The 20,736-nt window shown below is 34.3% G+C and overlaps 1 protein-coding gene and 1 pseudogene across 1 annotated transcript in view; one reads left to right on the forward strand and one right to left on the reverse strand.

Moving 5' to 3' along the window:
- The window catches only part of PAFAH1B1 (platelet activating factor acetylhydrolase 1b regulatory subunit 1), a 66,241-nt gene that overhangs the window by 27,605 nt on the left and 17,900 nt on the right, over window positions 1-20,736 (reverse strand). Inside the window, 1 exon segment of the mRNA XM_011359836.2 lies at window positions 8,507-8,728. Within this exon segment, the coding sequence (XP_011358138.1) occupies window positions 8,507-8,538 (32 nt within the window). The 5' untranslated portion in view covers window positions 8,539-8,728.
- On the forward strand, window positions 8,828-8,946 carry LOC111739484 (annotated as a pseudogene).

A 20,736-nucleotide genomic window follows, 5' to 3' on the forward strand; every position in this document is an offset into this window, starting at 1 on the left:
ATCTCTTTCTATGTTCTAGAAGAGATAATATAATCTGGCAAATTACTGGTCCTTAAAGACTCAACAGAATTAAGAGTCTAGGCTTGAAAACTGTCTGGACTTGAAGTCTGTAACTATCTTTATAATTTCCTCTATAGTTAATGATCTATTCAAGTTTCCTATTTCTTCTTTAACCAGTTTTATTATATACATTTTCCTAGAAAATCACCCACATCATTTACATTTTCAAATTTAATAGGACAGAACAGTCTCATAATTTTGAAAATCACCTCAGTTCATTTTATGTTGCCTTTCTTGTTACTATATTGTTCATTTGTCTTCTCTTTTTATTAATCAGTTTTATCTATTTCATAGTCTTTTTAAAAAGCTAATATTTAATTTTACCAATCAAGTTTATCAGGTTTTATTTTCTATTTTATTGATTTCTGCTTTTATTTATTATCATTTCTTTCCCTCTGCTTCCTTTGGACTTATTTTTTCTTATTCTTGAGTTGAATGTATAGTTCATTTCTGATTTTGTTTTTTTAAGATTCATTAAAGACTATCTAATTTTCTGTATGCTGTGTTGGCTACATCCCACAGGTCTTTGTTAGGAGAACCCTCATTATTATTGATTTACTTCTGAAGTTTCATTTTGACCTCTTAATTCCGGTTGTTAAAAGTACATTTTTAAAATGTCCACGTGGATAGGTTTCTCTTAGCTCTCCTTTTGCAATTAATTTTTTTAAATAACATTTTTAATTTTTCAGTTATTGTTGCATACAACATCATATTAGTTTCAAGTGTACAACACAGTGACTAGACATCTATTAACTCAAAAAGTGATCAACCCAATAAATTTAGTGCCCCTTTGACACCGTAATAGTTATTACAGTATTTTGACTATATTCCTTTTGTTACACTTCATATTGCCATGACTATTTTCTAACTACAAATTTTTATTTCTTAATCCCATCCCATTTTTCACCAGCCCCTCTTCTCAACCACCCTTCTATCTGGTAACCCTCAAAATGTTCTCGGTATCTGTGTTTTCTGTTTGTCTGTTCTTTAGATTCCACATATAACGTGCAATCATACGGCATTTATACTCCTATATCTGACCTACTCCACTCAGCATAGTACCCTCTAGAATCACCATGAAATATATTTTTCCATCCCATTACTTTTAGTCTGTGTCTTTTAATATGAAGTGAGTCTCTTGTGGGCAGCATATGTAAGGGTCTTGTTTTCTTATCCAATTCAGCCATTTAATTATTTTTTATTTGAAATATTTGTTGATAGATATGTAGTTATTGCCATTCTTTATTCATATTTTTTGACACATTTTTTTCTCCTGAAAGAAGTCCCTCCAATATTTCCTGTAATACTGGCTTGGTGGTGATGAACTCCTTTAGCTTTTTCTTGTCTGGGAAGCTCTTTATCATCCGTCCTTTGATTCTACATGATAACTTTGCTAGGTAGAGTAATCTTGGTTTTAACTCCTAGGTTTTTATCACTTGGATTATTTTGTGCCCAAGCTCTTCTGACCTGCAAAGTTTCTGTTGAGAAACTGTCTGACAGTCTTATGAGAGCACTCTTGTAGGTAACTGTTTTTCTATTGCTGCTTTAAAGATTCTCTCTTTGTATCTAACCTTTAGCATTTAAATTGTATGTCTTGGTGTGGGCCTCTCTGAGTTCATCTTGTTTAAGACTCTCTGAACTTCCTGGGGTTGTATGTCTATTTCTTTCACCAGGTTAGGTAAATTTTCTGTCATTATTTCTTCAAATAGGTTTTCAATTCCTTGCTCTCTTCTACTTCTAGTACCCCTATTGTTATGCTTGATGCTATAACTTCATTTTTTTAGATTCTTTTTTCTTGCTGCTGTTTTGTTTGGGTGTCCTCTGCTACTCCATCCTTTATATCACTGATTCGATCCTCCACTTCATCGACTCTCAAGATTCCTTCTAATATACTCTTCATCTCGGATATTGTATTCTTCATTTCTGACTGGTTCTCTGTTTTCCATCTCCATTTTTATGTTTTCTATCTCTTTGTTAAAATTCTGAGTTCATCTACTCTTCCCCTAAGTTCACTGAGCATTAACTAGTGTTTAATAACTCTGTGTGTGGTAGATTGCTTGTCTCCATTTTGTTGCATTCTTTTTCTGAAACTTTGTTCTGTTCTTTCATATGAGACATGCTTCTTTGTCTCTCCATTTTGGCTCCCTCCCTGTGTCTATTTCTATGTATCAGGTAGGGATACTAAGTCTCCTTGTCTTAGTAGAGTGGCTTTATGCAGTAGGTGTCCTGCGGGGCCTAATGGCACAGTCCTGGGAGGCGTCCAGCTGCAGACCAAGTTCAGCCACAGCCTGTGCACCCGGAGGTAAGAGTAATCAAGCAATCCACAGATGGCTGCCACCCGTGCTGGGTTTATAAGTGCCTTGAGAGGCCATGACAGAAACCAAGGTTGGCTGCTGCTAGTGCAGGGCTTGGAGCTGCTCAGCAAAAGGTATAGGGCATGCCAAGGCCAGATGCTGCTTCTACAGGTTTTGAGAGCCTTTGAGAGACTTTAGGAAAGTCCACAGCAGGGCCAAAACAGTTCATTTGTATGGCATAAACCACTGGAAGCAGGTTGGGTGGGCCCGCAAGTTGGGAGAGCTGGAGTCTCAGGGATTCACCTGGGTGGAGCGACCTATGTTTTCCAGGTTAACAGCAACTCAGATGTGGAAGCATCTGCATCTGCAGGCTGGGAGGGCTCAACAAAGAAACAATGGATACTGCCAGCACTTCTCTCCTGGAGAAAGCCACCCCTCCAGCACTTGCCCTAAGGCCCAACAACTCAGCACCTTCCTAGATGTCTCTGCCACCCCTCCAGCAGCTGCCCCAGCGCAGGAACTCGGAGTAAGCAAGTCCATCAGCAAGTAAGCTGGGAATAGGCCCTTTTAAAAAAAATATCTGACAGCACTGCCACCCTGAACATGTCCAATCTCGTCTGATCTCAGAAGTAAGCAGGGTTGGGCCCAGTTAGTACTTGGATGGGAGACCACTTAGGAAGACCAGGTGCTGTAGGCATAAAAAAGAAAGAAAGAAAGAAAAATGTCTGCAACTCACACAGCCCTTCATCTGACTCAGCTGCAGCTCCCCTGGTTTTCACGGCCAGGAGTGGTAGGGATTTCTCTTCTCGGAGCTGGAATCCTGGGCTGGGGAGCCCAGTGTGGGACCAGGACCCCTCAACTCTTCAGGTGGAGCAAGCGGCTCTGCAGCCAAGATAGCTCTCCTGATTCTCGATCGCCACGCATGGTTGTGGAAGTGGGGTGGTTCGCATCTCCACCCCTCCTACCACTTTGAGGTGACCTGGTATTTTTGTCCTAGTTGTAGGCTTCTGTTCAGCCAGACATCAGGTGAGGTCCGTGTGCTGGCTGCTCTATAAATTTGTTAAAATTCTAGTATGGTAGCAAGAGGAGGCATGCATAGCCTCTACCTTCTATGCCATCTTGACAAGTCCATCTAATTTTCATTTTTATTCTATTATGGTCAGCAATGAGGTCTATGTGATTTCTGCTTTCCTGAATTTCAGATTTTTCTTTGTAGCCTAATGCATGGCAATACTCTAAGTGGGAAAATGTAGCCTAAGAATTATTTATGTAACTTTTTACTTGTTATTCATTTACAGGAGCAAGGAAAAAATTATTCCCTAGTTTGCAAAGGACTCGGGAGGTCCATTTATGAGACCACTTTGAAAAAGGTAAATAATAACAAAATCTGCCAAACCAACAGAGTAATCAAAATAAGAACATAAGAATGATTCAAACTCATCAAATTGTACACATTAAATATGTGCAAGGTATCAATTATACTTCAATAAGCTGTTAAAAAAAGAATACAAGAATGGGAAAGTTGTGGCACAAAAGAATTAGGGTGAGCAACAAATCAAGCCGAGTGCAAATATTATGTACCAGGACAACCTAAAAATAAGACTTTCCTTATCTTTCATGGGGGTGGGGGGAGAAAAACAGGTAAAATGTGATAAAGAAATAGACATCTAAATTCATTTTGTTAAAAGTAACTATCAGACAACCTAACAACAGATAATATCATTTCCAAATTCACATAAGAGGTGTAATAACAGTTTGTAAAATACAATTCTATTTTATAAATCTTAAGAAAAAAGATATTCATGAAATTTTTATAAATACATGAAAAATATCTGAAAAAATAATATTACACAGAGGTAATGGTGGCCACCTTTGAAAGTGGAACTGGGAAACCGAGGAGGGGGTAATGTTTACAGTTTGTCTTGTATAAATTTGGTAATAGAATTCTGTTTAATGAATAATGACCTTGAAATTAGAAAAATGGTTCTGTCTATATTACTAGTCAAGAAACTGGATAATTTTTCACCCCTTCTTTAATCCACCCCCCGCCAAGTTCCACCTCTGACCCATGGATGTTGCCGTTTCCCCTTAAGAACTGGATCTCTGAAGGCAGGGTGTCCCCTCCCACACGCACCCGGGGCCTGGCGTGCCCCGGGCTATGGTCTGTGGCTCCACCTGGGGCATTAACCCAGGACCTTCTGCGTGCAAAGCAGACGTGCTAACCACTACATTATGGAGCCACCCCCAGGAAACTAGATAATTTTAATTTCTCCAATCTTCAATTTATCTATAAAGTTGTCATAGTCATATAAATGTTTTTTATATTATTCATGTTCATATATCTCAGAGCAGTACAAACACAGAAGGCAGGCAATACTCATTTACTGAGCTGAATCACATTTAGTAGTACTACTGCTCAAATTACCTGTTTCAAATATGTAAAAATTCTTTTCATTTCTGCCCCAAAAACACCTTGAAGAATTTCACAGGCTAACTGCTATCCAACCAATTAGAAAAGCTAAAACGTTATAACGGCAAAGTGAGGTGCCAAAATTTATGTGCCAAAATGTTTATGTACCGCTTACTTTTAAGAGGTACATAAACATTTGCTTCTATCATAGTAAATATTTATATTATTTTTGAAAATAGAAGAAAAAGTCAAAATCTTCATTTTATTTCCTTACTAAAAACTGGAAGATACTAAAATCTATTTCCCAAACTTAAACTTAGATAAATAAGACAAATGTTTTACTTGAGCCCTAAGTCAACTCTTATCTAAAATTTTCTACAAATTCAGCCACCTGAAATTAGGTTTTTCTCTTCTCAATTTTTATCCAAATTAAAAGCTGTATTTTTGGCCATAATGCTTAAATATTCATCCTGAGTATGAGGGTAAATAAAATGCACGACTTGCATGCAGTAAGCTCACACAAGGCATCTAAAAGAAAAAGATCTGAATTGACTTAGAAACAATAATCAAAAACCAGATATATCTTCAGTAATATAAAAGTACATATGTAGAGTTATTACAATACTATTTATAATTACAAAAGAGTGGAAACAACATAAATGCTCAAATATGGGAGAATGGTTGAAGAAACAATGGCATGTGAGCAGTGGAGTGCTATTTAGCTGTTAAAAAAGAAAAAGGAGGATCTCTATGAACTGATATAGACTTCCAGAAGATATTGCTAAGTGAAAAACAGCAAAGTACAGAAGAGCACATATAGTATGCTGCCACCTTTTATTTAAAAAAGAAAGGAAAAACAAGAAACATATGTATGTATCTTACCTTTATAAAACAATGAGGCTGGCTCTTACAAAGGGTAAGGGTGGTAACTTAGAAGGGATTCAGAAGAGAACAACACTTCTAGTACACATTTCTGTATAATCATCTATATATTCAAAGTAGATTAAATTAACGAGGATGAAAAGGGGAGACAACTAGAAAACTAGAACAGATGAACCACACTGTATCTCAAATGAATAATATAACTACACAAAGAAGGAAAAATACAAAACTAATCCAAATACCTTACGAACAGTACAGTAAGCCCTCACTTAACATCATCAATAGGTTCTTGAAACTATGGTAAAATGACAGATAATGAAACCAATTTTACCAAAGGCTAATTGACTGATATAAAACAAAAGTTCCCATGGCATTTCATCAACAATGACATGAAGAAATGACAAGGCTAAACTAAACAACATCATTTCAGTACCTGCTATATTTGACTACATATTCTGTCTTACGCAGGTGGATAGGGGGAGAACCGCACACAAATTCTGAACTCTTTCCAGAAGGTTTTTTTTAAAACGGTATCAGCATAACAATTCTGAAACTATTTTAGGAGTATTATAGGACTGAACAAATGAGTCAATATACTGATACTGTTGAGAGTCAGGGTCTCACTAAAGAAGAGATACCAATATGGCAGAGGGGAAGAGAAGAACCTTGTGAAAACAGACTGTAATTAAACTAATAGTATAGATCAATGATCTCTAAAATATGTATGTGTACATGTGTATGTATATATCAGTGGTTCTCAATTGGGGGAGATTTTCCCCTCACCACCACTCCAGAGGACAGTGACAACTTCTGGAGAAATTTCTGATTGTGGCTTCTACTGGGTAGAGGCAGGGATGTTGCTAAACCGACAGTGTGCACGACAGCCTCCAGAGAAAAATTTTTAGCCCAAATTGTCAACAGTGCCAAGACTGAGAAACGTTAGTACATATGTATACCAAGGTGTCTGTATATGTAGTTATACATACATGTATTTCCTAGTTCTATCTACTTAAAGGGCCCAGAAGCAAAACAATCCAGCAGCAATACATATACTTAAGTGCCCGTATCTTGACCTTTAATACCATTCCCCACTAAGAGGAACTAGGGCTTGTTGGGGAAATGGCTGATTCTACGGTTAAGGCAAGACTGGTATACAATAAGCCTGAACATCTTGTTAAGCCAGAAAGTAAGGAAGTGCACATAAAAAATGACAGGGGCATATATAAAAGCCAACTGAAAAGGCTCCTATGGGACAATATGGGACAATTCGAGCACCGAAACAGTAATGGTAATGAATGATGAAACTACTGAAAATATAAGAACCCATGAGTTCATACCAATAATAAAAAGACAAGTAAATAAAAAGGACAAAAAGGTCCCTTGATTATAGTAAAATGCTGAGTGCTGACTAGTAAATGAAGAAAGAATAATAGTGTTGAAAAGTCATTACTTCTCAACCATCTGGGGGGAAATATTTATGAGAAATAAGATTTTTGCAGTCTTAAAGTGTCTCCTCACTTATTTGTTGAAAAGGAAGTAATAGAAACTATACAGCAGAGAAATCAAGCATCTTGACCGAGGGAACAAAATTAATATCATCATTTAAGGGCAGATAAACATTATGTGTCTCTCTATATGATATCCCAAAAATACAAAATTACTTATGCAGAATTCTGGCCAAGAATGCATAACCTGAATTTAATCATGAGGAAACAAATGCAAATAAGATCAATGTAAAATGAAAAACATGCTATTAAAAAAGGTGTGTGAAGGACTAGTCTTCAAAAATATCAATGTCATAAAAAAACAAAGAAAAGTTTGAGATGAAATGTTCTGGATTAAATGAAACTAAAGAGACACAACAACTGAAAACAATATCTAATCCTGGACTGGATGGTATACTAGAGAGAATTTTTAAAATGCTATAAAAAACATTATTGGATCAACTGACAAAACTGGAATATGGAAGGCAGATTAAAGTAGTGTTTCAATGTTAAATTTACTGAAATCGCTAACTGTACTGTGGTTTTATAGAAGAATATCCTTATTCTTAAGAACTGTACACTGAAATACCTGGGAGAAAGGTCCTTGACATATGCAACTTATTCTCAAATGGTTTAGGAAAAAAAATTTATGTGTACATACACATACACAGCTACAGAGTGCAATGATAAAGCAAATGGTACAAAATGTTAACAATAGGTGAAAATGGATAAAATGTATAAGTATTCTTTGTACTAATCTTACAAATCTATAAATTTGAAATTATTTCCAAATAAAGTTTTTTAAAAGCCACAGGAAATTTTAGAAAAAATCTAGAACACGAAGCTAATTTTTTTCTACTATATCCTTCATCACAAAAATAGAGTGCTATAAAATATGGGAAGCTATATAAGATATCATGTAATAGCAGTGGTCAAGCCATTTTCATGTCTCTTTCATTAATGCATTTGTATTAACTATTATGTTAGCCACCTGATAAAGTTCCAATCTTATAACAACCATTGGATGATAAAAAAATACAAAGCAAGGGAATGGTCTTAGCAGTAATAACAACAAAAAAGCTTTCATTTTCTAATACATAGACTCCAGACAAAAAAAAATTTAAAACATGTTTACGACAAGCTTAAGGTTAAAACTTATCCCAACTTACTTGTTTGTTTTGCTTTAAACTTATAGACAATAAGGCCACAAGGGTAAATAATGCTATGCCAAAATAAGACCCAGTTTTATAAAACCAGTATTTGAACATTCATAACAACAGTTTTAATCAAAGACTAGATCCCCCAAAGCCGTACTTTACTACTTTGTCCTTTATGAGAGGATTGAAAAAAAACACACACACAAAACAGAAACTTACAGTTCATCTCGTTGTCTCTGGGACAGCACCATTTTGGCTATAATATCGAGCTTATCTGATATAGTGGTATGTCCCCTCCTTTGAGAAATCGAAACGCTTTGCGATCCCTAGATTTATAGTCAAATGAGCCACTAAGTGGCTTCCACGCAGAGGAAGAGGATTCTTTCACAAGTGAATTCAATCAGTAACCAGGAGATATTCAATAAGTAAGGTTCATTCCACCTAAGAAGAGAGAGAGAGAAAAGATTAGTTCTTTCACTTAGAATTTAAATTCTTCTAAATTATTAATTGCAGTACATGCTTTAGAAGAGTAGGTTTATCGTCTACAGCCATGCCACCCTGAACAAGTCCGATCCTGTCTGATCTTGGAAGCTAATCAAGGTCGGGCATGGTTAGTACTTGGATGGGAGACCACCTAAGAAGACTAGGTGCTGTAGGCATAAAAAATAAGAGATTGTAAACTGACAAGGTCCTTGCAATCTGTGAGATCAACCAAAGGTTGCCTCGCCTAAAAAAAAAAAAAGAAATATATATATATACACACATACACATACACACACACATATATAAAAAGATTAGGTTTATTGTGATGCTAATATGAATACTAGATATTTTCAACCTACTGTGAAAATGAATGCCAAAATATAAAGTATTTTATGTATTTTAAATTATCTAGTTTACAATATTGTTTTACAAGAATGCTTTTAAACTTACTTCCTAACATGTCACCTACCAGATATAACTTTATATTAAATTTCAAATATTAACATACAACTTCTCTAGAAGACTGTAAATCTCACTTTAAGACAAAAAAAAATCAAATTTTATAATTTACAAAAAAGTAAAATCTGAAAAAGATATGACAAGGATTTCACAAACTGTCCATAAGCCAAAAGGTACCAACCGTTACTGAAGTAATCTTCAAGAATATCAGTCACCAATGATCTTAGAATAGCTGATATATTTATAATGTAAATAAACTATTTAAGGATCTAATAATGCCCTTTTAACCAATATATCTAATCAAGAAATAATTTAATACTATTTCAATTTATTTTGCGTGCTTTAGAAGCATGTGTTTTAAAAACAAAAAACGGAACGGACTATCCTAGATTCTATCTGCTCGCATAGTAATCTAATTAACTAACCTACTTTTTAGATCATATTGCTTAATACTTCAGAGCCTTTTCCTTACACTTAAAACACTATAAAATATTTTAAAAGTATCGTAATCAAGTTGATGAGAGTAATGTAGTTAAAAAGAAAATCAAGCTTTCTTAAAGAGTTATTCTTCAAATCACCTATTTTACAAAAAAATTAGTTTGTCTTATCACATTGTATAAAAATAGCTACACAGAATTTACACTATATTTATGCGATATGAGATAATTTTACTTAAAATGCAGACTACTGGTATATACGAAATTTAATTGGAAGGGACACGTCTAAGAAACAGGAAATCATCCTCCAAATGAAATGAAATCATCATATAATGAAAGGCCTATGGGACCACCTATCAAGAGACACAACATGGACAGAGAAGACAAAGAGCATTTCTTTAGTACCTTTTTCATGCCATGCCAGGCACTGGTGAATAAGCCAGTCTAGGAAAAACGAAAGAACCCTGGTTTTAAATATGAACTCTGAGTCAAAAAGTGAACGCCCAGATGTTCCCAATGGCAGGGGCTAATTTTAATGGAGATGCTTCTCCATTGGGCAATTCTAGTAAATACAATCAGGGATTTATTTCATGATCTTTAATGATTCTTCCAACCTGGAGGCCAGCTAGCTCAAAATGATAGCTGAAAATCATCGCTACCACTCTGTCTAAATCCAGAGAAATATGACTGTCAGTAACAAATAAGGGACTGACACAAACACAATGGACAACCCAGAAAAATCATCCTTCCTTGGTGTTTTAACAACTCCTAATTATTTAAGCCTCACTTTCTTAAGTCTTAGTTGTCACCAAGCCAAAGCATCTAGGGTCTCATATACTCTGACATTCTGATAAAGGTCACAGTGGGGTAAAGATTATATGATGGTGGTGACTATCTGGTCTACAAGTACCTATTATCTGAGACAATGGTCAATGGTACACTGACAATTATATAAATCAAAACAAAAAAGCAACAGGACAAAAATCCCTGTTTTAATCAGGAAAAAATCCACCATATTATGTACACTGCAGGGTCAAATTAATTATGGAGAGTCTGCCTCTAGCCAAAAGAGCAAATCAATGTACAAGAATAACAATAGTAGTGAAATACTAGGGACAATCTAGTGGTATACTGCAGAAGTTAATTTATTCATTCAACAAATATTTACAAAATATTTGTGTGTGCAAAGTAAAAAAAGACTTGGTCTTTTTCCTCATTCAACCTGGTACTTTGCACACACAAAGTACTTGGTCTTTTTAGTTTATGAGAGGAGTCGCTGAAACAAGCAACTGAAACTGTGAAAAGTATCACAAGTACTACTACATAGCGGGTGATGACTCAGGATGAAGTTGAGGTCGTTAGCAGGGGCCTGATCACAAAACAAGCTCACATCTTTACAATTTATGCTAGGGGCAATGGGAAGCCATTAGATAAGTTATTTTGAAAACTCATTCACTTTTATAGTGAAGAATGGACCAAAAAGACAGAAAAGGAAGAGACCACACAGGAGGCCTATAGTAGTAAAGGTGATAGATAATGGGGATTCATACTAGCATAGCAGCAGTAAATGAAGAGAATTAGATGGAGTTAAGTTATTTACCACGCAAATCCTATAAGGTTGGTGGATAGATGTGGGCAGCAAGAAGGTGAGAGAAATATCAGTCAAGGATTCTAGGATAACTTCCAGAGATTTCTGGCTTAGAACTAAATTGAACAGGAAACTCCTATGTGTAAAGGGGATGAGGAAATTAAATCTGATTCATTCCACTTTAGATATGTTGATTTCAAGATGACTGAGAGATTTCTAGTAGGAAGTTATACAAACAAGTCATCTCTAAAGAAAACCTACCAAAAAAAAAAAAGGTTTAGTGCTTATCAGTTTAGAGATGGTACAAATGAAGCCATGACAATAGATGAGATGACCCATGGAGAATGTGTAGAGCAAGATGAGCAGAGGGCTTGGCTATACAGACAGGAAAAGCAACACTACTTTGAAAGAAAAAAAAAAAAAAAAGCCTACAACTGAGGCTAAGAGAAACCAGTTAAAGAGGTAAAAGTAAAAAAAGGAGAACGTATGTCATGGAAGCCAAGGAAGTATTTCAAAGAGATTCAATCAACAGTATCTAAAGTTTTCCAACTATTAAGCAAAATAAGGCCTGAAATGGGTCTGCTCCATTAAGCATAGAGCTCACTGATAACCTTGATGAGAATGGATTAAGTAAAATGGTAGTGACATGGTTTACCATGGCAAGAACCATATTTAAACTAGCTGATGAGTACAGGGAGATGAAGTAAAGATGGCACTATAAATAAATATCTTAGAAATAAATGGAAATGTTGAAAAGCAGTTTTTCTGTTCATTCTGCCCCTCACCCTCAACCAAGTAAGATGCTTAAATGCTAATGGTGAAGGAAGAAAAAGATAGGAAGAAAAAGATAGGAAAAAAAACAGGAGTGAAGAATTTTAATATCACCATTTTCACAACTCAAAGACAACCAAACATGATGTATCCCTTGACAGAATTACACTACACCACCTATAAAGTATTCTTGCCACAGAATCAATCCTAATCTGTTCAAGTTTCTGGATCAAACTATCAATTTACAAGTATAGAGGGCAGAATATGTTAAAGGCACCATGGGGGTATAGCCAGAAATATCTAGGCTGTGAAAAGCCCTATAAAATAAATGACCCAATTTCCTCAAATAAATTCCAAGGAAAGAAAGAAAAATTAGAAAGGGAAACTTATAATTAAGAGAGACATGTGACACATCAACCAATTACAATGTATAGACCTTATTTAGCTCTGGATTTAAAAAAATTCCTTGTAAAATGAATGTTTGTATGAATAAACATCTGGGGAAATTTGAACACTGACTGGATGTCTGATGATATTAAAGAATTGGGAATTTTTCAAGAGTGAAAATAGTACTGTGGCTATTTTTAAGTCTAAAAGAAATACACGATGAAAAATTTATTAGTTAAATGATATGTGTGGGATTTGCTTCAAAAACTTTGAGTAGAAAGAGTAGATGGGGGGAGATATATAAAACAAGACTGGCCTTAGGTTGATAACTGATGAAGTTGGGTAATGGGTACAAAAAGAGTTCATCACACTATTCTCTAATTTTGTTTATGAGTCCGACATTTTCTATAATAAAGTCTTTTTTAAAAAGTCAGAAGAATGAAATACTCAATTGAACAAGGAGGAGCTAAGGGAAGCAGAAGAGAAAGGAATGTGATTTACATGTAGAATTCTTACATATAAAGATGGGTCATCTCTTCTACCATGTTAGATAAGGGGAAAAACACGCAAAAATGCTTTTATATTTCAGGAAAATAGGAAGTGAGGTCATTTTCTGAGTAAGGGGCATAAGGAAGAAGGCACTTAGAGGCTTGAAATAGCTGCTGTGGGGAGCAAAGAAATGGAACAGGAAGGACAGTTTTTAGATTGAAGACTGAATTTTTGGTGGTGCCAATCTACAAAGACATGTTATTTTTCTTCAGCAAGTGTGTATAGTCTGGCTGCAGACAATAATGAAAATTGCATATTTAGAGACCTAGGGTTGGGCTGAGGGTTTGCAAGGTATGTGATGGATGCATGATGAGGAGAGTTGAAATAATGGATCAAAGAGTCTAAACACCATTGTGCAGGAAAAAAAACAGGAAAGGCAAATAAATACAGAGTAGAGGGATCAAGAAAGCAGAGGTCTCTATAACCTGGGAGGACAGTCAAGAGAATGGGATTAAATTTAAAACCTCCCAATTTGTTAATTATTAACTTTGTTACTATTAACTATACGTTAATGTTTTTATGACAACTAGCTAAGTATTAAGGATATATGGTAAAGAAATGATGAGTACGAGGTGCAGATTAAGAAAATGTGGGTTTAAGTCTGTCGTAAACGCTATAACCCCAAGTAATTCATCTAACTTTTCTAGAAAGTAGGTAACATCTATGGTTTTTTTTAACTCAGATTATTTCATCCTCTATCAATTTCCTACCTTTAATGTACATTTTGCTATCAGAAAGCACAAGTATGTGATTATCAAACTTAATATAATACCATATAGATAGCCTTTCTCAGATTTACCTTTCCAGTTACCTTTCATTTTATTATTTTAACATGTAAATGTAAAATATCACATAAACGGTTCTCGAGTAGAGCAAAGGAGAGTTTATTTTGCAGTTAACAATCTATAACCAACAGCACAAATAAATCAGGCAATATTTTCACATCACCTGATGCAGTTCCTAATGTTTTGGGGGGGAAGACGGTCACTGGATTCCTTTAAGAATTTGATGAAAGCCTAGATCTTTTCCCTCAAAGAAGCACATATAAACAAAATATTACATGCATTTTAAGAGGGTTCATAAATCCTTTCAAAGTCAACACAATGAATGAAAAGACGACATTTTTGAAATGCATTTTGGCAGTACTTCAATACCCCTTGTAAGCTACTTGTATACATTACAATATATCTCAAAGAAGAGTCCCATTTATTCATTTGCATGTCAATATCCACACATTTTTAGAGATAAGATCTGTGTTGCCTAAGCACAGAGGCTTCGGTATTTTTTTTGGAATGCAGAATTCTTTAGCATTCTGTATTCTAATATTATATTCACTCATAAGTTACACCAATGCAGCTCTCCTAGACATCTTACTGTTTGAGTAAGTACCTCACCATAGAAAGAGAAAGGGGAAAAGTAAAAAAGCTAAATAACATAACATTAATCTTATAAAATAGGATGGTAATTAAATTCTTCTCATTTTAAGTTTCAATGTGTTAACACAAGTTCCACACTTATCAAAACAACCTTTATATTATTTAATAATCTACTTCATCCATTGGTCCTTGCCAAGTAGAAGTTTATGAACTAGGAGAAAATAATACAGAAAATAAAGGATGTGTGTTAAGAAAAACAAACAACCAATTACATGTTAACAGTAGGATTATGGAAATCATTAGATTTATTTATTATTAGATACAGAAATAGAAGTTTAAGAGAGCCAACTTAAAAACTTATACAGGAACTGGATGATTACCAACGGCTACTGCTCTCATGAAATTTTCACTTGACAATGATTTAAGGAAGGTCTTCAGATTATCTACCTTGCTTGAATAGCACATATTATATTTCATAATCCTATTTCAAATATTTTCAAGATACAGCAATGAGGCAAGGCAGAAGCTATTGCAAGTCAAGAATTATTGAGTACCTTTTTATATTAGTTAATTTTCAAGAGTTAAATAAAACTGTTGTTTCCCAATAAACTATGCTTCATGATACTCTGCAAATCATCAGGATTTTAGAATAGTTCCAAAAAACAGAATTTTCCACAAAGTCACTAATTGGACATATTTTATAAATCTGCATGATTATTCATATTACATATATACCTCCCTTGATATATCCAAGTATTTTTACCATTTTATCCAATTATCTTTACATAAATTTTATACACAATAATCCAGTAGAGAAACCAAAAGCTAATCTTAAAAGGTGGTAAAAAAAAAAAAATACTGTAATTTAATGAATTCATATCTCAATTTGAGTTAGACAAATAAAAGCTACTTTCTGAGTTATGCTGGCTATATATGATGTTTTAAAACAATCAGATCAAGGTTTAAAGAGCACTCATAACCAGCATCCAACAAAAAAGATACATAAAACTTGGGTATTCACATCTCATGTCATAATGTTTCTATCTAATGTTTAGATAATCAAAAAAATCAAACAAATATATAAAGCAATACTAAAGTAGAATATAGTAAAGTCAGAAAAAAGTTAAAGAGAATTAGACAGAAATTTTATATTTACAAACGATCTTTACATTTTCATTCTAAGGTAAACATTACAGTTCCAAGAATGTTCTGACTACAAGCAACGTGTACAACACTATCTTAACTTTAGGCTTAGACAATCAATACAGCAAATGCTTGGTGAACCTCACCTAAAGTTTCAAACTACAAGGAACAAAATTTAATCAAAACTAGGTGACTCACTTTCTTCTTAAGGTACTAAAAACCAGGTGGAATTTACCAAGTAATGTTTATGAAAATATGGGATGGGGACGGGGGCATACCACAAAGAATTCAAGATTCCAGTTCTATAATTTAAAAGCTGTGTCCACATTGCCTAAGCCTCAGTTTCCTCATTAACTCTGAGTTTTCTCAACTACGAAATGTGAAATTTATCCCACAGGGTTTAGTGAGAATTAAACAAGATAATAATGTAAACAAATTCTATAAACTAAGAATTATCATACATGTTACCTACTGACATCAGTTTTGAACTTTAAATGTATTTTCAAAATTCCAGCTTAAGCACAATGAACACTGGTAATGAATCTGGAAATGCTTTCTTATAAATAAGTCCCTGAAACTGGTTTAATTTTTGACCTTTTTCATGAAGTTTAGTGAAGAACGTCTATGGTCTCCCGGGTAGTGTCACATGACTGATGCTCTGCAAATTTCCTGAGAAATGAAAACTGAAGTAATCATTGATCAAAATATAGTCTTGTCTGCTGTAAATGTTTTTTCACTTCTGCCATCTTGTCTTCCCTTCACCATCCCCAAATGTTTGCACCATCCACATCATTCTGATTTCTGTATAACTAACCCAACAAAACACAGACATAGACAGATGTGTTTTGATTTGCAAAGTCCTTGTGGTATTGTGGTAAAAGGAGGAACATCCATCATCATTTAAATAACTGGTGGTGGGTGATCTCATATTCTGGAACTGAGTTTGTAGTGTACTCGCTGATAAACATTTGGATTGTCCTTGCATCTGAAGAATTTTTCCCAATGTTCTGTCAGTATGCATCTAGATAGGAAACATGACAGCATTATGTTTTTGAAAGTGTAAAATCTAACCAATCGCTAGATCTGATTATAATTGTAACATCATGGCTTTATGAATTTATGTTTACATAATATAAAATCTGAATTGGTATAAATTGTCTATGACTTCAAATTTTAAAAGTCAAGCTCTTTGCTCTTCTGTAATATTTATTCCCTTAGCACAAAATGTTGATTTCTAAGGACATGGCTTTGCTTCAAAGAATGGCTAGATCCCAGTGACTCCATTTTAAAGACAAAAGAAAAATTCCAAGAGTAGTTCTTCAAGGAGTAGTCAGAGGAAAATAATAAGCAATTCATTCCTCTGCTTGTCAATGGTATAATAATGTGTCTATTAAGAGAAAAGTCCCCCCTGGATTTAAAAGATACCTTTCCCCTTGGATTTTCTCCTACAAATAAATCTACATGATTGACATTGAAAATAAATAACTGGTGGTGGTATTTTGTGCCTGCAAATTCTTTATCGCTTCATCAGATGATGCTCCTTAAAACGGTAATGGACATGATACCAGATTACAGGTTTCTCTAAATTCTCAACATTTCACTTTGATATTATTCTAGGTAAAACTGTTTTAAAACTGCATCATTAATGCTATACTACAATGCAGTCAAATAATGAAAAATAAACTTATCTATGAAGTCAATGCACTGCATAATCTGAAAAATACCCAATCTATAGTTTAAATCCATGAGATTACATAGGACAACAAAGTACCCCTTAAGAGTAATTTCATTTCCATAAATCAATCTTTATGATTTCCTTACTTTCCCATGTACAGAGGTAAGTTTCTAGAGTTCTGAAATCACTTTCTAATAAAAATAGCAAAATTAACTAAAATATTGTTCTTCCAGTACCTTGTGTTCTGTGTGATTAAGTATGAGAAAAGATTTTTCCCATTCCCACAATTTGAAAACATTAGATCATTCAAAGTTTTTAATCAAATATCTAGGCTTTAATGTCTCCTTGCTCTTATTCTGATTCAGCTTGGAGGCCCATGATTCATTGTGATCTGCTGTTGAGAGGCAATAACAAAACCTACTGAGGTTGGTTCATTACTGAGGTATAGACAGCTCAGACATAGTTCACTAAGTAAAATTTTTCCAACAGCCACACCATCTCCTCAATTTTCTATTAGTTACAGCTAACTACCTTATCTCATTTTGCAAGACTTGTCATTCAAATCTTACATATAAAAATATTTTGCACTTTTTATTAGCCTTGGGCCAAAAATTAACATATCACTTTTCTCACTGAGAATTATTCCTACTAATCTCATCTAGTAACTCTAATATTAAAGGTAAGTGTTCCAAATAGATGTTTCATAGCTTCAGATTATGAATCTGAAGAAACAAAGTAGAAATTGTTTGGGCTTTGAAATCAAGATAGATTTAGATTTGAAAAACACAATATAAGTCATATCTAGTCAGTCATTTTTGCCTTTGTCTTTCACGAGAAGGCTGCCATATTATGAAGTGGTTTCTATTACACCTCCAGAGATGGTTAATTTTGCGTGTCAATTTGGCTAGCCCGCAGTACCCAGATATTTGCTCCAACACTAGTTTAGATGTTGCTATGAAGGTGTTTTTTAGAAGAGACTAACATTTAAATCAGTAGACTTTGGGTAAAGCAGATTACCCTACATAATGTGGGCAGGTCTCATCCAATCGTTGACAGCCTTAAGAGAAAAGATTTACACCCCCAAGGAAGAGGGAATTTTGCAAGCAGAATGCCTTTGGACTGGAGCTGCAACATCAAACCTTCCCTAGGTCTCCAAACAGCTAGCCTACCCTGTAAATTTTGGACATGTCAGCCTTCACAATCACATGAACCAATTCCTTCAAATCTCTCTCCCTCCCTCCCCACTCCTCTAGAGAGACTGATTGTGGGTCACTTTTTTCTTTTAAATATATACATACATCCTATTGGTCCTGTTTCTCTTAGTCAAGGAGAACCTTGACTAATATACTCCCTAGCTCATAGTTCTATTAAAATAATATAGCGACCTTTATTATTAATAAGCTAGGCTGTTAGTAAAATCTACTGGAATGAATACTCTTCACCCTTCATGCTGCTTAATTCTATTTCCTGGATACTTTCCAGGCAAATTAATGCCTTCAAGGATTATCAAATGTAAAAAACTGCTTCTCATCTACAACAAACAAGAATGATGTCCTGAACAAGGGCTACTGAGATATAAAACAGGTAATTGAGAACTCATTCTATCTGATTCTTCACCACTTTCTCTACTAAAAGTTTTCAACATTCACCGCCATCACAACTCATAAGCACCATCTCATTACTGCTGATCTTTTCCTCTCTTCTCTTTTCTGTTCTTGTTTCTTCTTTGTAGGCCTGTTACTTCTTGGCCTTCCCTTTATGGACATTAATCAGGATGCATCCTCATTCCCATGGCACACCGATCAAACACGTGCTAGATATAATCTCTGTCCCAGCAGTGTTTGCTTGTTGATGTGTGCTCAAAGACTGTTTTCTCATGAAAAAACAAGTTTCCCTCTTCTTTGACTTAACGCATGAAGCCATTTTGAATTCTGAATTGCTTAGATTTTATTGTATAGCACTTTCTAGTGCTTTTTGTCTCAACTGGTTATTTTATATGATACAACTGGGTATGCCTTTAAACAGTGGAAAGGAATGTGAAAAAACAAACATCTGTTTTAATGATTTTAGAAAATTATGAGCCGCTTTTTATTTTAAATTTACTTGAGTCAAAATATATTTAAGAAAAAGAGGAAAAAAATCTATTTATATGGTTATCTTACACACATACAATCTGATAGGAACACTGAAAAAAAAACAAAATGATTCTGGAATGTAAACTATCCCTCTTAAAAATGTTGGTTTCCTAAAAATTGTGTTCTACCTATCAAATCCATTATTTCCTGATTCACTGGGATTCTATGATGCCGAATAAATATCTCATAAAAATTAAGAGTACTAAATTATACTACTTGCTCTCTAATGTAACTTCCAACTTGAATTCTTTATTCTATTGAGTAACGTCAAAAGAGAAAAAGAATTTACCAAACTGATGCTGTTGACCTCTGAGAGTTTACATAAACTTAGGCAACAATTCTTTAGGTTGAAAAACACCTCTGAGAAACAGAATAATAAATGCCACATGTATATTTTTTTCAAACTGGATTTACTAAAATAGCTGAAGATGAAGTAACTATGGACCTTAACTAGCAGAATACTTTAGAACCATCTGAGGAACTTCCTGAAAATGAAAACAATCATGGTAAGGCCTTATTACCCTCAGAGATTCTGAGGAAGCATCTCAATTTTTTAAGTTTCTCCAGGTGATTTTGATGCACATGCTCTGCAGGAAACCATACACTCAACAGTACAAATTACAACTAGTCCTAAAGGGTCAAAAGCAACAGAGGAGAAATCAAGAAATCATCAGTGTCAGAAAATGTTAACTGGGCTCCAAGGGCAAAGATCAAATTGAGAGGCCAAGGTACTTAGATTTCAATGGTATTTGCAATAACTGTCACTCGAATCCAAGAAAATATTTCCAAAACACCTGATATATCTTAAAGAGATATTAACAAGAAAAAGAGGTCAACTCAACATTTTGAAATAAGCATTTTTTCATTATAAACTTTTATTTAAGAGTTTTTATAAAATCCTTCAAGAAAATACAGCTCTTTTGTTTACTATATAACTATCTAATATTCATGGTATGTTCTAATAAAGATACATTATTTTGCATGTACATTATCTTTTTTTATCTTGATTTTATCTTCTCCCTTTTTTATCTAGACCAAGAGTGGACAAACTTTCTGTAAAGAGCCAGAGAGTAAATACTTTTAAGTTTTGCTGACTTTAAAGTTTCTGTAGCAAGAGAGTACTGATACAAGGTATGTGAGGAAGAAGTGTGTTGTGTCTGTTTCAGTAAAACTTTATGGATACTGAAATTTGCATTTCCTGTAATTTTTACAAATTTTTAATAGTTAATTTTAACTTTACAAATTATTTTACAAAATAAATTTTATAAATTTTTGCAAAATAAAATTTTCTAAAATACTATTATTTTGCTTTTTCTACCTCTAAAATTGTGAAAATCACTCTTCCTCACAGGCTGTATGAAAAGTATTTAGCTTGCCATAGTTTGCAACTAGACAAAGTTATTTTATACAAGCTACTTTTAATAACAGTAGTATCTATTTCGCAGG

The sequence above is a fragment of the Pteropus vampyrus genome, unplaced genomic scaffold (genome assembly GCF_000151845.1).
Source record: "Pteropus vampyrus isolate Shadow unplaced genomic scaffold, Pvam_2.0 Scaffold50, whole genome shotgun sequence".
NCBI classification, from domain to species: domain Eukaryota; kingdom Metazoa; phylum Chordata; class Mammalia; order Chiroptera; family Pteropodidae; genus Pteropus; species Pteropus vampyrus.